General features: G+C 40.0%; 1 protein-coding gene across 1 annotated transcript in view; it reads right to left on the minus strand.

Annotated features, from left to right (window-relative positions):
• Positions 1-22,486, minus strand: part of COL9A3 (collagen type IX alpha 3 chain) — a 76,112-nt gene that overhangs the window by 40,295 nt on the left and 13,331 nt on the right. Inside the window, exons 3-10 of the mRNA XM_089513650.1 lie at positions 17,708-17,743; positions 15,659-15,730; positions 11,869-11,922; positions 6,836-6,871; positions 5,006-5,029; positions 3,685-3,738; positions 3,210-3,263; positions 2,568-2,609 (exon numbers count right to left, since the gene is read on the minus strand). Coding sequence (XP_089369776.1) covers positions 2,568-2,609; positions 3,210-3,263; positions 3,685-3,738; positions 5,006-5,029; positions 6,836-6,871; positions 11,869-11,922; positions 15,659-15,730; positions 17,708-17,743 — 372 coding nt within the window. The remainder of the gene's footprint in view (positions 1-2,567; positions 2,610-3,209; positions 3,264-3,684; positions 3,739-5,005; positions 5,030-6,835; positions 6,872-11,868; positions 11,923-15,658; positions 15,731-17,707; positions 17,744-22,486) is intronic.

The following is a 22,486-nucleotide window of genomic DNA, read 5'->3' on the forward strand; positions in this document are numbered from 1 at the left end:
CTTTAATTTGCTTCTTTTATGGCACTGGTTGCTTTTAATAATTTTAATAGTCTGTTTTTTTAATTAGAAATAAAAAATTAGTTCTATCGGCCTAAATCCTATTATTAGTCTCGAACAGAGTTGACCCATTAAATCAGTGGTAAAGCACCAGATCCTGTTTAATTCTAGAAACCAAGCAGAACCAGCCCTGGTTAATACTTGGATGGAATACCAGCTGCTGTAGGCTATATTTAATAGGAAGGAACTAGCAAAACCAACTCTGAGGATTCCTTGGCTAACAAAACTCTGTAAAATTCATGGAGTTGCAATAAGTTGCCAGGCGACTTGAAGGCATGTATGCACACACACACCAACAAATGTACATTTCGGCCTGTTACAGACAGGCCAAAATAAAGCTGCTTCGAGTCACTTTGGAGGTATGTTATTTCAATGATGCATGCGTCCTAAGAGTCCAAAAGCCACACCAAAGCTGCACTCCAGTCCTTAGGATTGGAGCGTGGCTTTGGTGCGGCTTTTGGACTCTTAGGACGCATGCATCATTGAAATACCATACCTCCAAAGTGACTAGAAGCAGCTTTATTTTGGCCTGTCTGTAACAGGCCTTCATTGCTTCAATGTGCCTACTTCAGTTGGCCCTAACAATAGCATTCAGGCCACAATCTTCACTAAAATGAATATTCACCTTCAACTAAAATTTATTTTTATGAATCAGTTCCCAAATTAATCTTGACTTAATGTCAGATCAAGACTCTCAGCAGGAACTTCAAAAGTAACATTTCTAAGTTCTAACCATGGTGCCATCAGGTAGACAATATACCCATTGATATACCCATTGTACAGGCAGAACATTAAACAGAGAGTCTGTGAACATCTAGAAGGCAATTCCATAATCACAAAAAGTCAACATGGGTTTCAGAGAAAGAAGTCACGCCAGACCGATCTAATCTCTTTTTTTGATAAAATTACCAGCTTGGTAGGTGAAGGGAATGCTGTGGATATAGTATATCTTGATTTAAGTAAGGCCTTTGGCAAAGTTTCGCATGACATTCTTGCAAATAAGCTAGTAAAATGCGGACTTGACCAAGTAGCTGTTACATGTATTTGTAATTAGTTGACCGGCTGAAGCCAAAGGATGCTCAACAATGGCTCCTTTTCATCCTGGAGAGAAGTGACCAGTGGGGTCCCACAGGGCTCTGTCCTGGGCCCAGTGCTATTCAACATCTTTATTAATGATTTGGATGACAGAATTGGGGGCATACTTATCAAATTTGCAGATCACACCAAATTAGGAGGAGTAGCTAATACTCCAGAGGACAGGATCAAAATTCAAAATGACCTGAATAGACTAGAAAACTGGGCCAAAGCTAACAAAATGAATTTCTACATGGAGAAATGTAAGGTACTGCACTTAGGGCGGAAAAATGAAATGCACAGATATAGGATGGGTGACACCTGGCTGAATGAAACTACATGTGAAAGGGTTCTGGGAGTCCAAGTGGACCACAAGTTGAACATGAGTCAACAGTGCGATGCGGCTAAAAAGGCCAATGAATTTTTAAGTTGCATCAATAAAAGTATAGTGTATAGATCAAGAAAAGTAATAGTGCCACTGTATTCTGCTTTGGTCAGGCCCCACCTGGGATATTGTGTCCAGTTCTGGGCACCCCAATTTGTTACTACTGTTTTGATTTGAACTTGTGTTGAGGGACTGGGTAAGGGATTATTTATGAACTTCATTGATTTGTAATGCTTTTATATTTTCATTTGATTGCTATTGTATTTATATTGTTTATTGATTTTGTTTTGTTTAAGTATTGATCAGGGGATTGGGAAGGGATTATTCATATTTTTTTGTATTTTCTGTATTGTATTGTATTTTCTTACTGCTCTTAGCTGCCCAGATTCCCTGTGATTGGGTGGGATACAAATAAATCTATATTATTATTATTATTATTATTATTATTATTAACAAACCAGGAAATGGCCTTGACTCATTACCTTGCTTGGACAATGGGAATAATAGTGAAAGATTATAATGTGTCTTATTAGGGGATGTCTCAGAGCAGAGGCTGTGAACAAGAAGGAAAGCCACAACACACTTTTATTGGTTATAAAAGAAACCTTGAGCTGACCAAGAATTGCCACGTAGCCTGACATACACATCTAATTTAATTTACTTGAAAAATCATTCATTGAATGGAATCATTGTGTAGTCATCCAATGCTGGGAGGGTTGTGTGTGATAAAATGTGATCCAAAAAGCTGTTTTTGCCATGCCAAAAAACAACAACAACCCTATTTTAAAAATCCCCTAAACCCTTCCTTTTCTCGCACCATAAAGCCTCCTGGAGTAAGGTGCAGCAACCCATTCAGAAGTAAAGAGATTGAATGGGAATTTCTGGCTAGTTATGCATTTTATTTTTACAGTTTTTGAAGTCTTTGCAAGTCTTATGCAACCTGCAATGAGTCATTGGGATAAAAAGAATTGGTTCTCAGTTTATTAAAAGCTGCTGTCTCTTGAGATAAAGGGATAAAAACAGTTAGAAAGAAGGCAGAAGGAAACTCTACCTGAATATCACCATTGCCATCAGGAAGGACTCCAGGAACTCCCTGCAACCAGGAGAAATTGGGATTTTAATTAGATATGCCACAAACATACCACCCAAGGGCAACCTGGGCTGTTTAAATACACACAAGATTATACACTCCATGTCTACACACCATTTTAATTGCCCTCTGCATAAGAAAAGAAATCCTCTTCTCAGTTTCTACATCCACTAGTTTTAATTTCTGTAGACTCAGCTGTTGGAAAACTATGAAAAAAGATCCCCCCTCCCTAATCATTATTATGAAACACCCAGTGCCTCCCTACCCCAGTTCTATGACACCTAGACACAGAATACATGCAGGGGAAAAGATCATCTTCTTATATTTCCAAAAACAATGTTTTTCACCTCTCTTGGGGCACAGGGAAGCAACCTCTTTATTGAAAGTGTACTAGTGTTAGTTGGACAGCACTGACATGCACTGAAGGGCATTACAGGTTTTCATCTAGGAAATAATCTTTTTGCTAGGCCAACAATATCCTCAGTGTGGAAGCCAGTAAAAGGAAGAGGAGATGAGTCTGAGGCAGCTGAGCTAGCAATTGTGAAACTGAGCCACAAATTTTCTCCGGAGAACAATATTTTAGTCTGAAAAATCTAAGCTTACTGGTGGTCCTGGAGGGCCTGGTGGTCCAGCAAAGCCCGGAAGTCCAGATGGTCCCTAAGGAAGATGAAATACAAATTCCAGCATTAACACTGCATTCTTATATTTGACATTTCAAGTAGAACAATGATCCTTACACCACAAGGAAGCCAAATCTTGTTATTTCCCAAATTTATTTAATACAAGTAGGGGGAAAGTATGGGGATATTTGAAACAAGAACCATTCATTCTGCCTAATAAAATGGCAGCCTCTGGAGTATTTATTTATTGATTGAAATTATATCCTGCCTTTTGTTATATGTACCGTGGCAAGGACTCCTGTATTAATATATGAAGTGTGCAATGAAGGCACTGATTTTGTTCATAGGAAGTGTTAGTCCTGCTATCTCTGTGGTAAAGAATGTAGAAGAGTGAAATAATGCATGGAGAACAGTTTGGATACAGGAGATGGGAACAAAAAGAAGAAAGGCAAACTCACAGGTGGCCCTTGTAACCCGTTTCCACCTGGGAGCCCACTGGGGCCAGGAGGTCCCTGTGAAAGAGAGAACACATTACCCAAGTTGTTATTTGTTTCAAATTATATTTTAGGCTATCCCCTCCATGATACAAATTCAGTTACATTTTGCAATTACAACATTAAAGTAAGCAATGGTCCAAAACATACAGCAGAAACAATGCTAGAGAATTGTGGGAACTGTAGTTTTGTAAGATGTTTGGCCTTCTCTGTCAGACAGCTCTGGTGCCACAATAAACTACAGTTCCCAGGATTCCCTAGCACTGAGCCAGGGCAGTTAAAGCACTCTCAAAATGGATTATTTATGCAGTGCGTTTTGGACCAATATGGCCAAAGGTACTACATATTCTTCCTGTGTAGGAACCTATATTTTAAGAGAACAACCCACTCTGCCAGTCTTCAGAGTTTCTAGAGGTGGGCAAGAGTTCATTTAAGAAATGTTTTTAATTATAGCTCCCAGAATCCCCCAGCCAGTATGCGATGTTAGCTAGCAGAATTCTACAAGCTATAGTAGAAAAAATAAATTTTCCACAGTCAGTGATGGACTGTAGGAAGAACGAAGGGCTGAACGTCACACTATTCATGAAATATTAGCTTCTCCAGTGGTAATTTGGAAGAGTTTTTAAAAAGCCCTGTTGGCTTCTCACACCGGGCAACATCATGCACTGACCAATGGATCCTTCTAGGAAAACCCAGGATATTGAGCCATTAGCCATTTCCCAGTTGGCTGTCGACTCATAGTGACCCCATTAATTTCATAGGGTTTTTTAAGGCAAATAATACTCAGAGGTGGTTTGCCAGTTCCTTCCTCTGAACTGTAGCCTACAGCACCTGGTATTCATTGATGGTCTTCCATCCAAATATTAACTAGGGCAGACCCTGCTTAGCTTCCAAGATCAGACAGAATCTGGTGTCTTTAGGGTATTTATAGAGTTGCCATAAGTCAAAGTTAATTGGACGGCAATTAACAGCTAACAACATTTGTACATATATTTGAAAACACTGTATAATCTCATGTCATAATTGAAAATGAATTGTACATACATGTACATGATCCTGTTCATACATTCCACTGCCTGAACAATGATAGTGAGTACAGTCTTGCTCTCTGTTCCAAGTGCTAAGTTATCACAATTTAAAAGGTAAGAATAGGGCTTGTGTATCATCTGAACACACAAATAAGAGCAGAATATAATGGCTTTGCTTTTGGATGGAAAGGTCCAGCTGATGAAATACAGATGTAGTCACTATTTCCTCTTCTTTTTAAGAAGATAGGCTTACTTACTGGAGGTCCGGGGAGTCCTTTGCCCTGAAAATTAGATAGAAATTACACTGTTAATAAGTAAAAAAGAACCTCTATTTCTCCCAACACTTTCTCATTTGTTTTATTCAAAGACATGGATTGTATGTATATACTATTGAAAAACTATATAATCTCCTTCAGTAACTATTCCCTTCCAGTATGCAAAGAGATCTTGTAACACTTTTGAGACTGAAAGAAAGAACTTGATTCAGAAACATGAAGTAGACTTAAATCTACAAAAGCTTGTTACCAACTGCTTTCTCTCAGTGAGCTTCAAAGGTGCTACAAGATCCCTTCCCACAGTGATCTAGACTAGCACAGCTATGTCATTGAATTCTATCCTCTTCCAGATTAAACAATTTTTCATACAACAGGAAAAATTTTGAAATGGAAATATCAGATTCAGAAATAACAATGGTGAAAAATGAGAACAAGAACAAAGCTAAGGTTACACCTAGAACATGGAAAGTTTTGGGTGATAATTCCTAGAATCCCAGCCAGTGGCCATTCTGGCGGGGGATCCCCAAGGCTATCTCATACCTTCCAATTGTCCTGATTTGGCAAAGAGAGTCCTGCTTAATCCTCTGTTGTCCCACTTTCCTGCTAGTTTTAAAATGCCTCGGTTTCTCTCCCCTCCTCCCATTTCCCCCCTTTGTCCTCAGCTTACTTCAGCTGCAACAAACTGAGGTCAAAGTGCAAAAATAGTCTGCGCTCAGTTAACTCAGGGCCTGTACAGACAGGCCAAAATGAAGCTGCTTCATGTCACTTTGGAGGTATGCTGTTTAAATGTTGCATGTGTCCTAAGAGGCCAGAAGATGCGCCAAAGCCACGCTCCTGGCACAACTTCTGGCCTCTTAAGATGCGTGTGTCATTTAAACAGCATACCTGCAAACTGACTCAAAGCAGCTTTATCTTGACCTGTCTGTATAGGCCCTTTGTCCAGGAAAATGAAAGGCCAGGAGGGGTCAGAATCTTGCTCTTTCCAGTAGGATCAGGCAAAGCAAACTGCTTTAGCTTTCCCCTTATTCCTTGTTAATACCTTATGTCATCTTGACCACATTCTGGGGTTGCTTGGCTGTTGTGTCTAGCTTTTCAGAATACTGGAGTATATGCTTTCTGAATCCTATATTATTATTATTATTATTACTGTATTATTATTATTATTATTATTATTATTATTATTATTATTATTATTTGAGTGTGAAAATGGCCAGCTCTCCCACCTCAAAGTATCTGGGACAACTATAGAAATGGAGAGAGGCTTTTTAAAGGTTAAAACAGTCTTATGTCACATCTAAAAAAAGACTAAAAAAGGTTATTTCAGACCTAAAATGTCCCATGTAACTAGTGATAGCTAACTATCCCTCCTCAAAATGTTCTGGGGGGTAGGACTGATCCTTTTCAGTCCAAAATAAGATGTGGGAGGATGTAGATGCAACCAACTAAGGATGAATATGGCCCCCAGAAATAGTGACATTGCTCACCCCTATTTTTATTGAATCTGTGGGGCTGAGGGGAACATGGGGTTTTCCTTCTATAAAATGAACACTGCATATTACTGAACTCTGATCTTGCTTTATTTCTTGGGCAAAAAAAAAAAAATATTTTGGGGACTATAACTTGTAGGATCCTGGAAACCGTGTCCAAATTCTGGGAGCTGTAATCTTCCAAAAAGTAGTAAGCTTTTCTGTAGGACTTCAGAAGCACTGAAGTTGGTGTATTTGGCAAACTTTATAGTGGAAAGTAATACATTGCATCACCAATTCTATCATCATTAGCAAGATAAATAAAATTAAAATAAAATTAACTTACTGCTGGTCCACTTGGCCCCGCAGGCCCAATCGCACCCTGCCAGACAGAAATTTACACATTAGTTTTATGCACAGAAGTTTTATGGAAATTTATTTTGCAATGTAAAATCAGCTGTTTACAGAAAAAGACTCTCTTACTTCCATGCATGCATACAGCTGCACTGCCAGGTGGTAGCTTCCAGGTCAGTAGGGCAGTGAACCCACTCTTGGTTTTAATCAGATGTTTAAAGGAATATCCAAAGTGCTGAACTATATCTGCAAACAGGTTCAGCCCCTTGTTCCTTTAAAGACTGGATTAAATCCCATATTGGATTCACCATCCCACTAACATCAGAGCCACTAACCACCACTGTGCACTTGGTATGAGGTAAGATAGAGGAAACATATGCCCATTGCCCAGTCTGTTGTGCTGATCCTTTCTTCTGTGCCACTCTGTGTTTCATTGCTGTGGAGCCCTGGCACCACATGGCAATCATGATCTGGATTCTACTAGGCACTAGTGCATAATTGTGGAGGTGATGGATGCATGCCCACTGGTACCTCTGAACAAATATCCTAGTGACACCTAATCCAGTGTGGATGGATGCTTATCTGAATGCCAACATTATCCATCTGTGCTAGACTGCTTTTAGTTAATTATGTATTTAGATGGCCATCCTTCCTCAATTAATCCACAAGCCACAGCTATGTTGATGCAAAGATGTTATCCCAGAAACACTGGGCAATCTATCTAACACAAACCCATGGGTCTAATTTAGATAGGACTGGCAACAGAATTCAATTAATGATCATCATTATCAACAATAACTGTTGTGGTGGTGCTGGCAGCAATTGTTATCATCGTCATCATTATTGACTAAAAGGATCCTGGCCATGATTATCTATTGAATTATTTTAAACTTTTGTAGTATATACTTTTTTTGGCATTATTATTATTATTATTATTATTATTATTTCTATAGTGCTGTAAATGTACACATTTATTATGCAGCTATATTTTCTGTTTCGTATATTGTAGCTTGGGCAGCTTTACTTTCCAGCTTAATCATATTCTCAGATCTCAGATATTCTTTACAGCTCAGAGTCATGTTCTTAAATTGGACTACAGACTTCAACTGCTGTCAGAGTCTGCTAGATTTTGCCTAATTAAAGGCTTTAGAGTCAGGAAAGAGGCAGATGCATTCTTTTAATGCCTTTGTTGCGCTCAGATTGATGACAGGGGCAGAGATGACAAGCAGGTGCCAAAACGAATTATCTGATTCAAAGTAATCCAGTTACCAAGGTATCTGAGAATCAATAGAGGAGGGAAATGGACAAAGTAAAAGGGGGAAAGGAAAAAGTTACCTTGGTGTTCATTGCCATCAGACACATACAGCTCAAATTCAATAAGTATGCAAGCTGGGGAAATTCATTTGCATGGAGGAAAGGGGGTTAAATGGTCCAAATGGCTTTGTGGGTGGGAATCAATGGACAGAAGATGAGCTAAATAGCCCTCCTACTGTGCTTTGTAAATTTTCCCCTTCCCACATTATTATTATCTTGGCTAATGTAGGGAACAGAACCAGTTTTAGACTGAAGGGGACTTGGGGTAGGGCCTCTTCTTATTCTCCACAAAACATCATGCAAAGGTTCACTTTAGAGTTGCCATAAGTCAAGAAATGACCTGAAGGCACACAACAACAACAGATCTAGAGAATATAATAAGCTAGATCCAGCAGTAGTCATATGACAAGCAGTAGACCCATTAAAATCAACAAGACTTTACTAAGTGCTCACTGAGGCTCAAGACACATTCTAAACATGCACCTTGCAGCTATGCATCCTTTTATTTGCTCTAGAGCAAGCATGCATGGATCCCATCCAGATCATGGCTAGCGTGGGCAGGTGGGTGAGGGTTAACCTATTCCGTCATTTATTTATTTAAAAATTCTCCCACTGCCCACACGTAAGAATTGAAAAAGAAAATAAAAAGTAGAAAATCAATTGGTTTCTTCTTTTAACACTGCACACAAGTGCTGTGATGAAGATTTAAATTTTGCCTCTGGTCCTTACCTGGGATCAGGGATGTGTGCATTTACAGTCTAAAGCAAACAGAAGGAAGGGAGGAAGGAAGGAAGGAAGGAACTTCATTCTATCAAATGATACATGCATGGATGTATTGTATAATTTGACCATTTGACTGCTTTCATTATGGGATCAGTAGAAGGCACTGGGTCCCATCTGATCTTGGAAGCTAAACAGACTGTTCAACTGACATGGAAGCAGTTACAGTACATCTGGGCTGCTGCCACACTGCAGAATTATGCAGTTTGACGCCGCTTTAACAGTTATGGCTCCATTCTATGGAACCCTGGGATTTGTAGTTTGTCATGATACAAGTGCTTTCTGACAGTGCCTCACAAAACTACAAATCCCAGAATTCCATATTGCTGAGCCATGGTAATTAAAATGGTGTTAAACTGCATTAATTCTGCAGTGTTGATACAGCTTCGGATTGGGATAAAATTACCAAGCCCCCTTCCCACCAATACACCTATCCAGAACTGCTTTCATACTCATGGATGGAGTACTTTGGCTCTATGGGAAAGCAACAAATAACAAATTAGCTGCTTCCTTCCCTTCCTCTGTGGGATTTTCTCATATGGCTGAGGACATCAGTTCTTCCAAAGAGATGCCACTTTGAGGTTACAATTGCAAAATACTTTCATTATAGTTCCTAAAGATATTCTAATAGGAACCCTTTTGGATTTTGGGGAATGCATAGGAAACCTTATCAAGAGTTTAGAAGGATGTCTTCATTCTAGAAAAGATTTAAACAGCAGCTTGTTTTATTTGGCGATCAAAAAGAAGGAACCCTGGTACTCTGCATGCCAAACCAGATTAGAAATGTTTGTGTTTTCTATTACATTTAAAGACAATCCTTTAATCAAATGGACAGATTCTGAGCGCTCTAAAGCCTAATTAATCCCCTGCTCTTAAGAACATGCTATAATCCTATAAAGATCAACTTTATTCACAGTTTTTTTATTTTTATTTTTCATAATTATCCACTTTCTTTTTCCCTTGTTCTACTTTCTCATAGATCATAAAATAGCTACAGCCCTGTTGGTTAAGAAATTATTCATATTGTTCTTGTTCACAATGGCTCTTGGTAGAAGAAAGGGAACATTCCCAAACACAGCTGACAATTCTTACAAGAAATCAAGCACAGAAGTCTCATAGACAGCTGAGCTACATCCCTTAATATGCAGAAGATTAGGGGATTCTCTCTCTTTCTGTATGAAAATGCCTTATCAGAGAAAGCTGAAAGCCAGGGCTCTAACCACATTATACAGTTATAGCAGTCTAATACCATTTAAGTGCCATGGCTTCATTCTATAGCATCATGGAATTTGTAGTTTGCTGACTTAGAATTCTCAGTTGGATCAGAATAATGAACTAGAGGTCTCTAGCAGAGAATCCTAACCCTCCCTAAACTACCAGAATTCTATAGGATGAAGCCATGGCAGTTTAAACAGTCTAAAACTTCTATAACTTTGTTGGGTAGAAACACAAAAGCCAATGGACGCTCTTAAGGCTAGACTGAACCTCAGCAACTAAAATCATTCACTCTTCTTGTGACAGCAGTTTATGTTTTCTGAAGCTACATTCCTCATGCTGTCGACAAAACACAGTAGGATTCTTTATCCAAGGATTCAACCATCCACAGTTTGAAAATATTTTTTTTAAATATATAAATTCCAAAAAGTAAACCTTGGCTTTGCCGTTTTATATAAGGGACATCATTTCACTACTGTATCCAGGAGAGGTCATGGAACCAAACCGCAGTGGATACCAAGGGCCTACTGTAACAACATTCATAAATACACTAACAGTGTCGCGTTGATCTTCAACAAATGTGTGTTCACCTGGTATTCCTTGGCAATCCTTGTATCATATTATTAATCAACCCTAATCTTGTTTACCTTCCAAAGTCAGATGGGTTCAGGTGTCTTTGGTGTACAGTATTTAGACTTTCCTTGACCATGACAGAGCTAGATCTAAATCTATCTTCAGCCATGCACATTTTTTGAATGCCTTGAATATGCTACCTTTCTGAAACTTTCTGAAAATAAAATAGGTGTGAAGATTTAAAACAGGTAAAATGGGTAAAATTTCAAGTATGTTACCCTGGGTTCCTTTGGTGAAAATTAATTTTTTAATTAGGTCTACATTTGCTTTGTGATTATAAACTTGCAGGTAGGCTATGGCTGCCACCACATTGCAGAATAAAGGCAGTTTGACAATGCTTTAACTCTCATGCCTCCATCCTATGGAATCCTGGGATCTGTAGTTTGTAGTGGCAACAGAGCTCTCTGGTAAGGAAGGCTTAATATCTTCCAAAATGATAAATCCCAGAATTCTATCATGTTGAGGTGTGGCAGTTAAAGCTGTGTCAAGCTGTATTATTCTGTAGTGCGGATGCATCTTGCACGCACCACTTCATCTGGGAATATACATGATGGAATCTTCCACTAATTTATTTTTTTAGAAACCACAAAACCCAATGCCTCCACATAAAAAAAACCTAGGGGAGCTTTGAGTCCCAAGTATGAGCAAGGCAGGGTACAAATCAAATCACATAAACAAATACAAATAAATAATAAGATTCAAGAAGGTACTTTTTATACTACAAGTTCTAGAATCCGCTAGCCAGAACGTCCATGGCTATGTTGATTACGGGGTTCTGGAAGTTTTAATCCAAGAGGAAATGCTTCTAAGGTCTTCTTTCTCCCGCCATGAAATTTACTATGTGCTAGAAATGTTTTCATGTAGAAAAAAAACATTTGAACATAGACACATAAAAGTGGATTAGATGGACAATGGACATCCTCTGAACACACTTGATTGTCAATAGCCCTCTTGAATTGTGGGGAGGCACCTCTTTCTGGCAGTGTGTACCCCGCAATGACTCCCAAATCCCTTTCTATGATGATTCTAGGTTATTCCCCTGATCCCTTCTGCCCTCCCAGGTTTTAAAATCCTGGTACTTACTCTGTCTCCTGGTGGTCCAACTGGCCCAGGTGGGCCATCAGTTCCTGTTAATCCCTGAAAATGGAAAGAAGGATTAGAAAAACCTTAGATGCATTATAAGAATTATTACCATCTAAAGGGAGTTTTTAAAAGGACCTTTGCATTCACAATTGGAGCAAGAACTCAAACTAGGGGTGCATCCACACTGTAGAAATAAAACAGTCTGACATCATTTTAACTGACATGATTCTATCTTCCAGAATCTGAGGATTTGTAGTTTGGTGAGTTACCAGAGTTCACTGACAGACTAACCTGAATACCTCACCAAACTACAAACTCCAGGATTCCACAGGATGGTGCCACAACAGTTAAAGTGGTGTGAAACTGCTTTATTTCTGCAGTGTGGCAGGTCTCTAGGAGTTTCATAATTGTTGTTGTTGTTATTGTGTATCTTCAAGTCATTTCCAACTTATGCCAACCCCAAGGTGGGCTTATCATGGAGTTTTCTTGGCACAATTTGTTCAGAGGAGGTTTGTCATTGCCTTCCCCTGAGGTTGAGAGAGTATGACTTGCCCAAGGTCACCCAGTGGATTTCACATCTACTGAAGGTGATATATATTTCCTCAGGGTGATCTTCTTCAGTCCAGGCTGATGAACAGGCAATAATGGTTTCTCCAATGACAACTGGAGGTCTCTGGGTCTGTGGGTCTGCTCTGAGTTTAAGTCCAGTATTTAAAGACGCTATTCAAAGGGCTGAATCTGAACCCCAAATTGGTTCAGCACCTTGGATTGTTTTTTTTCAAGCTGGGTCCTAAGCAAATGTATTGTCTCACCAAGATGGATGCCACCAGCTGCCAATGGGCCTCCCAGGACGGAGCCCAAAATCTTCCTCAGCTGTAACTCTCTAACTTAATGCAGTGTGTTTTACAGGTCCCTTACTGCATCATTTTTAGTGTGCCAGAGCAATCTGGATCTTTGGTAGTGTGAGTATGCTACCGAATTGGTCCAGGATGCGTGGCATTGGTTCAGGAAATGGCGCCACCACCATTTCCTCTCCAGTGGGTGCTAGTCTGAATGGGAAGGTGGTTTAAATTGTCTCAGAGAGATTTGGGGATGTAAAACTGATGCTCCTGTAGTGAGAACATTGATCCGGTGTTGCATCACCTTGGAGATCTGGATCTCCTCGATATAAAAATGTAAGTGTGAATGCCTCTGTAGAAATAATGCAGTTTGGTGCTACTTTAAGTGCTGTAACTCCATCCTATGGAATACTAGGATTTGTAGCTTTACAAAGTATTTAGCCTTCCCTGTCAAAGAGTGCTGGTGCTTCATCAAACTACAAATCCCGGGATTCTGTGAGATGGAGCCATAGCAGTTAAAGTAGTATAGATGCACCCTTGGACAGCTTCTTTAGTTCAGACCTGCAGCTGAGCCCACCTTCTCATTGACTCTTCAGCAGAGCTGCTTTACTGCTTTGTCCAGGACAATGCATAGAGCCTAGAACCATTATTTGTTTGGACTACAACTCACAGAATCCCCCCCCCCTCCAGCATGATCAAAACAGTAAGCTTTCCAAAGTCTGGGTCATCATTGCCATCACTATCATCATATCTATTATTTCCTGCCATGGATTGAGGCAAGGAACAACAACAAAGCAACAATGAACAATCAAAACACATTAATTAAAACATGCAGCAATTTAAAAGGACAAATAAGACATACACATTTTAAAACAATCCACATTTGAAATTCACTATCTAAATTCACAATTTAAAAATCATCTGGACAAGCCTGCTGGAATAAACTGGTCTTCAATGCTGTTTTAAATTAAATCTCCTCTGGCAGGTCATTCCACAGTCTAGGGGTGGCTGAAGAAAAAGTTCTCCAGCTGATGGTTGCCAACCTAGTCATGGCTGACCAGAGTAAATGTCTGCCAGGGGACTTGAGTGTATGCAGTGGATTATATGGGAGGAGGCAATCCTGTAGGTAATTTGGACCTAAACCGTGTAGGGCTTTAAGGTTTCAAACTGGCTTCCGGGCGGGTTACGGGGTTGAGACGGCCATGGTCGCCTTGGTCGATGATCTCCGTCTGGGCATCGACAGGGGAAGCGTGTCCCTGTTGGTGCTCTTGGACATCTCAGCGGCTTTCGATACCATAGACCATGGTATCCTTCTGGGGCGCCTGGCAGAGGTGGGGATCGGGGGCACTGCGCTCCAGTGGTTCCGGTCCTACCTCTCCGGAAGGTCCCAGATGGTGCAGCTGGGAGACGTGTGCTCTGACGAGAGGCCCCTTAAAACTGGGGTTCCTCAAGGAGCCATTCTGTCTCCCATGCTATTTAACATTTACATGAAACCGCTGGGAGAGATCATCCGGAGACATGGGGCGCGGGGTTATCAGTACGCTGATGACACCCAAATCATTTTCTCTATGTCTCCGACTGATGCAGTGACTGGGGATGGCGTCTCTCCTCTCGTGGCCTGTCTAGAGTCAGTAATGGGCTGGATGAGGGAAAACCGACTCAAATTGAATCCAGAGAAAACGGAGGTACTAGTGATAGGTTCTCCTGGTCCAGGAATGGCGGTGGTTCCACCTGTCCTGAACGGGGTCACGCTCCCTGTGAAGGACTCCGTGCGCAGTTTGGGGGTGCTTCTTGACTCGTCGCTTCACCTGACAGCTCAGGTGAATGCGACGGTCAAGAGCACCTGTTATCAGCTTCGGCTTATTCGCCAGCTGCGCCCATACCTGGCCCAGAGGGACCTAGAAACTGTTGTACATGCTCTGGTAACTTCGAGACTGGATTTCTGCAATGTACTCTACATGGGGCAACCCTTATACCAAACTCGGAAGCTGCAAATGGTGCAGAATATGGCAGCCCGGCTGGTCACTGGTGCTCCCAGGACCAGCCATATAACACCGGTTTTGAAAGACCTCCATTGGCTGCCTATCCGCTTCCGAGCTCAATATAAGGTGTTGGTGATCACCTATAAAGCCCTAAATGGCTTGGGCCCAGGATACCTAAAGGACCGCCTCTCCCCGTACATTCCGCCTCGCACCCTCAGAACGTCTGGGCAGCAATTACTGAAGGTGCCTGGGGCTAGGTTAGCCTCCACCACACGGAGGACATTCTCCACGGCTGCCCCAGCCCTTTGGAATACGCTGCCCACTGAGCTCCGCTCGACTACCACCCTGGCCCAATTCAGGAAGGACCTGAAAACCTTCCTGTTCCAACAGGCATTCCCCGACTAAAATCCTGTGGGCCTCCCTCCTCTTCCGTGGCCAAGAGGTTGGGCTATGGGGCTTTTATGCCTGTTATTTTAAATGGAGGGCTGATGTATTTGTATTTTAATCTTTTGTATTGTATGGATTGTTTTAATCTCTGTTGTAAGCCGCCCTGATCGCAGGAAGGGCGGGATATAAATAAAAATTTTATTATTATTTATTAAGGTTAATAAGCAACAATTTGCACTTTGCCCAGAAACTAAACCAGTGGAGTGATTTTAATATTGGTGTAATATGATCAGTTCTGGACGTCCCGTTAATCACTCTGGCTGCCATGTTTTGAACTAAGTGAAGTTTCTGAGCTTGGTACAGAGATAGCCCAGTGTATAGCACATCGCAGAGGCCCAGCCCTGAGGTTATCAGCATGTGTATTACCATCGTATGGGTCTCCCTATCTCTCCCCCACAATATATTTTATTTTATTTTTTTAGCTTTCCCACTGGAACACAGCATCAATATGCTATCAAAGTTCTCTGGGAACCACTTTTGCAAATGGCAAAATGGGATGAGGAAGGGACTTTTTATACTTACATCCACTCCTGGAAGTCCAGGTAAACCTGGATCCCCTGGTTTCCCAGCTTTTCCTGGTGCCCCCTTTGGTCCCTGAAACCAAAATAATAGGCAAATACTATTGACATAACAATTACAGAGATAAAACATAATGGTATAACCACTTTGAAATATGGTGCTCAAGGGGTTTAGGGGTGCCAAAAAAGACAAACAAATGGGTTCTAGTGCAGATCAGACCTGAACTCTCCCTATAAGACAGAATGGCCAAACTAAAGCTATCTTACTTTGGACATATCATGAGATAACATGACTAATGAGAAAAGATGGCAATGTGTGGAAAAGTGGGAGGCAGTAGGAAAGGAGGAAGACCACATTATTGGGCCATTGACTCTGGCTGCATCCACACTGCAAAAATAGTCCAGTTTGATACCCACTTTAACTGTCATGGTTCAATGCTATGGAATTCTGGGAACTGTAGTTTGTTGTAGCATGAGAGCTCTCTGTCAGAGAAGGTTCCCAAAATTACAGTTTGCCCAATGCCATAGCACTGAGCTGCCCAATGCCATAGCACTGAGCCATGGCAGTTAAAGTGGTGTCAAACTGGATTATTTCTGCAGTGTGGATGCAACTTCAGTCAAGAAATCCACAGCTCCAAGTCGGCAAGACCTAGGCAGGAGTGTTGATAAATCACAACTGGACAGCAATGAACAAAAACAGTATGATGATAAGGAATTGTTGTTGTACTGTGCCTTCAAAGTTGTTTCTAACTTATGACCACCCTAAAGAGAACCCATCATGGGGTTTTCTTGGCAAGCGTTGTTCAAAGAAAGTTTGTCATTGACTTCCCTTGAGGCTGAGAGCATGCGACTTTGCCAAGGTCACCCAATGCATTTCATGGCCAAACTGGAATCAAACCCTGGTCTCCTGAGTTACTCAAACCACTACAAAATTAATATTTTCTTATGCTACTTTCTCCACAGCATGAAAGGAAGAATTTGTTGTTTTTGTTGCATGCCATCAAGTTATTTCTGACTTATGGCAACCCTGAGGTGAACCTACCATGGGGTTTTCTGGGGCCGAGAGTATGTGACTTGCCTGAGATTCCCCCAGTGGGTACCCATGGCTGAGCAGAGAATCGAACCTTGATCCCTGAACTGCTTTGACTCCATTTTTCTCTTAAGAGTTCAGACATAGCATGCATACATGTCACTGATGGTTTTAGACACATCCTTTCTCTTTCTTCATCAGTTAGTTTGCAATTAATCAGTTCATTTCCTATTTTACAGTCTGCAATTTTTTTCTCTCCTCCATATTTGAAAAGAGCACATATTTGCAGAGCATCCCACCATATATATGTGTGTGTGTGTGTGTGAAATAGCATGGCATAATGGTTTGAGTGTTGGACGACTGGAGATCAGGGTTTCAATTCTAGCTCAGCCATATAAACCCATTGGGTGGCCTTGGGCAAGTCACACTGTCTCAGCCCCAGAGGATGCCAATGGCATCCCCCCCCCCCCAAGGAAACTTGCTAAGAAAACCCTGTGATAGTATCACCTTAAGGTTGCCCTAAGTCAGAAATAACTTAAAGGCACACAACAAAAACAATAGCTACTTAATTTGTTTTTACAAAGAAGACTAAACCTGATTTTTCTATCCTCAGTTAGACCCTATGTGTATGGGGTGGTGATGTGAGGCTGGTTGCTGCTCACCTTCAGCTTGCAAATACTAAATACTCCACTTGTGAGATGCACTTTTATTTCTCACATCCCTCAACACACACTATATACAGCCTGATACTACTGTAACTGTTCTGGGTTTTGTTTTGGGATTTTTTTTATTCCTGGGATGTGTCGTTTGGTGATGTACTCAGGATTAACTGCTGGAGAGCACTAGTCCACTCTCCTGAACTATAGTGCTAGAGCTCTCTAGCAGAAAATTCTAAGCATCCAACCAAACTACAGATCCCTAGATACAGCTATGATAGTTCTGGGACCAAACTACTATAATTGTAGTTTATATATGCTCCTTGTCAGAGTCTTCATGAACAAAATGAATGAGATAAGTACTTACCGGTGGACCAGGCAAGCCAGGTGGGCCGGGCTCTCCCTAAATATGTGATGAAAGATAACAGAATTAATATTAATGGCACTCTACAGCTTACCTACACAATTGATCCTTCTTCCATGAATAAAACACTTGATCATTTCTCATAAGCTTGAATGATTTCTTACAAGGCTGGGAAAAAGTTACCCGTCCAACCCATTTTTGTTTGTTTGCTTAAACCTTCTTTCTCTTTCTTTCTTTCTTTCTTTCTTTCTTTCTCTTTTGGATTAAATCAGTTTTTTGTTTGTTTGTTTTTGCATTAATGTGTTGAATTACACCAATATAAGACTAAAAGAGAAAACTAAGTAGCAAAATTAAATAATAATTATTCTTTTAAAAGTGCACTTCTAAAACCAGTTCTTTTGGTTGAACTTTATGTTAATTGAAAGATTTATTTCTGAATAGCATTTCTTTCACTATAACATAAAGTGATTAAAAAGAAGCAACTGACACTGGACACTGGTGTAACAATGAACAATTGCCAATAGACAGTTAAAGTTAAACATGTTAAGTTCAAGGAGTAATTTTTGTTCCAGTAAGAGGGTTAGAAAACAGTAATAATACTGTAATCAAATCTTTAAAAATAAATAAATAAATGAAAACAATCAGTTTAAAAAAACAGGCATTTGTTCCTGGGTTTAAAGTCATTTAGCCAGCCCTGATCTCTCATAAGCTCAGCTCGCCTCTAGCAAAACTGTGAGATTTATAAGACATTCTCTGAGCTTGACTGTCAGAATTCTGCTATTGGATAGCTTCATATAATTCTCAATGGAAGCAAAAATTATGATTTTAAAAAGAGAGGAAACAAGCATGCCACAGTGTTCTAAACTGCAACATACAACATCTTAAAAATGAGTATTAAATTTGAATGTTAGAAATTCAATATCTGAGTTCTGATTACCCCATTATAGGATATGTCCCTATGGTCTCTCAAAAACTGAGAATTTCAAAATTTTCCCATCCTAAAATGGGACAATCCTATATATATTATTAATTAAATGACTCTAAACAAACCAAAATCATAACCATTGCCCACTAATTAACTGCAGTTCATAACTCCCAAACCAAATTCCTTTCCATAACAATTAAATAGTTCCCTAGAAGTCTAATCCAACTCCCAAACAAAAGTTCTGGTTTTTTTAAAGGCTTAAAACAAAGTCATAGACACATTATAATTCTTCAAGTCAGAACTAAATTACTTCTCATCTGATTGACAACATAGTCCTTAGGAGCTAAGCAATTATCTTGTTAAATAATGTCAAATGCACTAGGTTTTTGTTTTCTTTGTTTTTTAAGATTTCTACTCCATTCCTTGAACCTGAGTGATAAAGTATTTCTGTTTGCAAAAGCAACAGCAAAGCAGGAAGCATGCTGTTTGATACGGTGCATGCCGGGTTTTCCAGAAACTATAGCTGCCAAGTTTTACTAATGAGAACATTCATGGAGATATTCCTTCTTTGCTTAAAACTGCTTGCTAGTTTTCTCACCATCGAACAAGAAGTTCAATGTACCTCCTGAGCTTTGTACAGTCAGCGCTGCATATCCATGGATTTTTTTTAATCCACAGATTTAATCATCCACGGCTTGAAAACATTCCCAAAAGATAGAAATTCCAAAAACTTTGATTTTGCCATTTTATAGACAGGACACCATTTTACTTTATCACATGTGGGAAAAATCGGAGGTTTAAACTAGCATTATCCAGCAATATTTGCACGATCACAGTGAAGATTTTCACACACATTATGATTGAAGATAAATTATCCTGGGAATAACCAGGGAATAACTAGCAACAAATAATTCAAGGGGAAACGTCCCACTGTCTCTCATTTAGGCCATATACTGCACACAAAGAATCTCCAATGTCAACTTGGAAAAAGCATTAGTCACCAGAATGTCACTTATGGGGCAAGTTCCCACTATGATTTAAAGTGAATCGCTGATCAGTCTATATGACCGTCGTTCCCATTTGAAACTGATTCCAATCGTACTTTGATCTATTTCTGTCATGATAAAGCAAGGCAAACGCAACCCCCCCGGTTTTTCCTGACACTAGTTCTTTGGCAGTTCTTTTGAAAATAATCAATTCTGAAGCATGTGGGAACGACAGATCTGAATCACATCATTCTGGAGGAGAGGGATTAATGGCAGAGAGGTGTTTATGATCCCTCCTCAGTTTTTGGTAGATCCACAATTTCTCCCCCCTCAGCCCTGCCTTTGTGCTTGTGGTGTGAGCTATGGGCACATGATTTTTTTTAAAAAAATTAAAATTTATTTTAAAATAAAATTGATAGAAGATTTGATTCACTGATTTTTCAACTGCTTGCAATCAGTGATGCAAGTACTGTATATACTCATGTATAAGTCTAGAAATTTAGGTCAAAAAATTGATGCAAAAAACCTCAGTCTACTTATCCGTGGGTCAACATAAATACTGTATCTTGATTTTTATTTAAAAGAAGGAACAATCCCCTGGTAAAAGGCAAGAGTATAATCTTTCCTGGAAACACCAGTCCCCTCTACTCTCTCATCCATCCAGCCTTAAGAGTGAACACAAAGAGCTATGTCTGCTGGAATTTTGTAAGTTCTTTGACATTGTTTTGCTCTGCCTCATCCTTCAGATCCTTTGCTATATGCCCTTAAGTTTTACTCTTGAATTATCCATGGGTCATATATGGGCATATATATTTCAGCCCCTAAACTTGCCCTTGACTTATACATGAAGTTGACTTATAGTCGAGTATATACGGTAGTTGAAAACCAATTAATCAAATCATCTATCAATTTATTTTGAAAAACATATAGTTCCTAAGCCAGGCTGTTTAGGATGTCACTGATGACGCACAGATGATTGACATGCATTTTGAAGTGGTACAAACTAGTGGAGACGACAATCGTACCAAAAAAGAAGCAATTACAAGGGGATAATGAAAAGATCAGCTTTCATAGTGGAAACAACAGACCTTTTGGAACGCAAATTGCACACTGGTTTAAATGTAAGTGGGAATGAGCCCCTAGTTTTGCAGAAATGGCAGGTTACACCTTGCCAGAATCCATTGGAGTAAAAAATTGGGTAGGTGAGATCCCTAGACTCTCTGCTGCCACCTGACACAGAAGAGCTAAAGCAAGAGAAGGCAAAGTGCAGCTCACAGGCAGCTTGGTGCCCAAAGGCTTTTTTTTGTGGACTCCCAAGACCCACCAAGGAGTCATTTTTTCCTATTCAAAATGCCCTCTAGGGTACATGAAGGGCCTTTCTACCACAGGAGCCCCCCTGGGACCACTAATGCTAAAAAAATTTTTTTGCAAATTTTTTAAATTTTTGTGCCCCAAAATTGACACATGCCCTTTTAGGAGGTGTGAGTGACTTCTGCTCATTGCCTTTTGTTATTTTAAAAAAGTCTTTTCCAGGCACAAAATATCCCAAAAAGATTGTAGGACTGCCACCCATTTCCCCTAAATGGTGTCTGGGAACATTTTGAGAATTATTATTATTATTATTATTATTATTATTATTATTATTTTTTTCAGGAAGAGGTCTGGACAGGGAGACCAGATGTCCTAACTGCAGAGGAGGGCAACACACCACAAAATGTAGGACATTCAAGAAAAATGTGAGACATTACAAAATAAAAGCTAAAAACACAAATATAAATCAATGCTTCTAAGTCATGCTCAAAATGGAGGATATATTGAAATTCCTCCTGGACAGATGGTTGAAATGTAGGCCATGTCCTGGAAAAGGAGGATGTCTGGTCATCCTGCCCCTGAAGGGCTGGTGTACCTTGGTAGTCTTCCACCTTTGCCCACCCTGATCTAAAAGTAATCTGGGTTTTATTACAGTCATTACCACACCAGCATAAAAATATCTGGAATCACCTGTCTGAATAAATATCTTGCAAAGTGGATCACCATACAAGTGTTTCTAAATATGTCATGGTTGATTGGGATTTCTTCCAACATTCTTCTGCTCGGAACAGATACTGAAGACACAGTATATATAAGAGTACATAATGTAACAATTTCAGAGTCTCACTCTGCAATGGTATAAATTTGGGGTCTGCAGAAAAATTTCATGGGAAGAGCAATTCTTCCACCATAACTACACAGAATCCAGGTTTTTTCCTCCCCGCAAAAGTACCATTTCTCTTTGAAAGTATATATCATGTTTTCTAACAGGAAGAAAGCACCACAATAAATGCACCATTGTGTAAAAATGAGAGGAACAAATAACAATGCTAATGCATTCTGAACCTTGAACATGGTTTATAACTGGATGTAGCAAGCATAAAACACAGGAAGGTTTCAACATAAATTTGATCACAGAGAATGAGTTCCCACTTGTACTTCCCAGCAGCAAAATACCTTCTTGTTAAGAACTGCATATTGAACTTAATGCCCCAGAGCTAGGCAATATTTTATCAGTCTCACATCAGTTGGGAGAAATTCTACAGTGAGGAAATAGCTATGGAGAAAGTTTTGGCTCTTTGGAGGTAACTGTTCTGTTGTGTTATGTTTCTCAAACTATCTAATGTGGGGGACTGGTGAGCCAGGGAAGGATACCATTTTTGAGCTCATTAACACGGCATCATCTACACTGCCGAATTAATGCAGTTTGACACCGTTTTAACTGCCTTGGCCTAATGCTATGGAATCCTGGGATTTGGAGCTTTGTGAGATATTTAGCCTTTTCTGTCAGAGAGCTTTGGTGCCACAACAAACTACAAATCCTATGATTCCACAGGAATG

The sequence above is a fragment of the Sceloporus occidentalis genome, unplaced genomic scaffold, assembly GCF_023333645.1.
Source record: "Sceloporus occidentalis isolate IW3139 unplaced genomic scaffold, rSceOcc1.0.p SCAF_3, whole genome shotgun sequence".
NCBI lineage: Eukaryota > Metazoa > Chordata > Lepidosauria > Squamata > Phrynosomatidae > Sceloporus > Sceloporus occidentalis.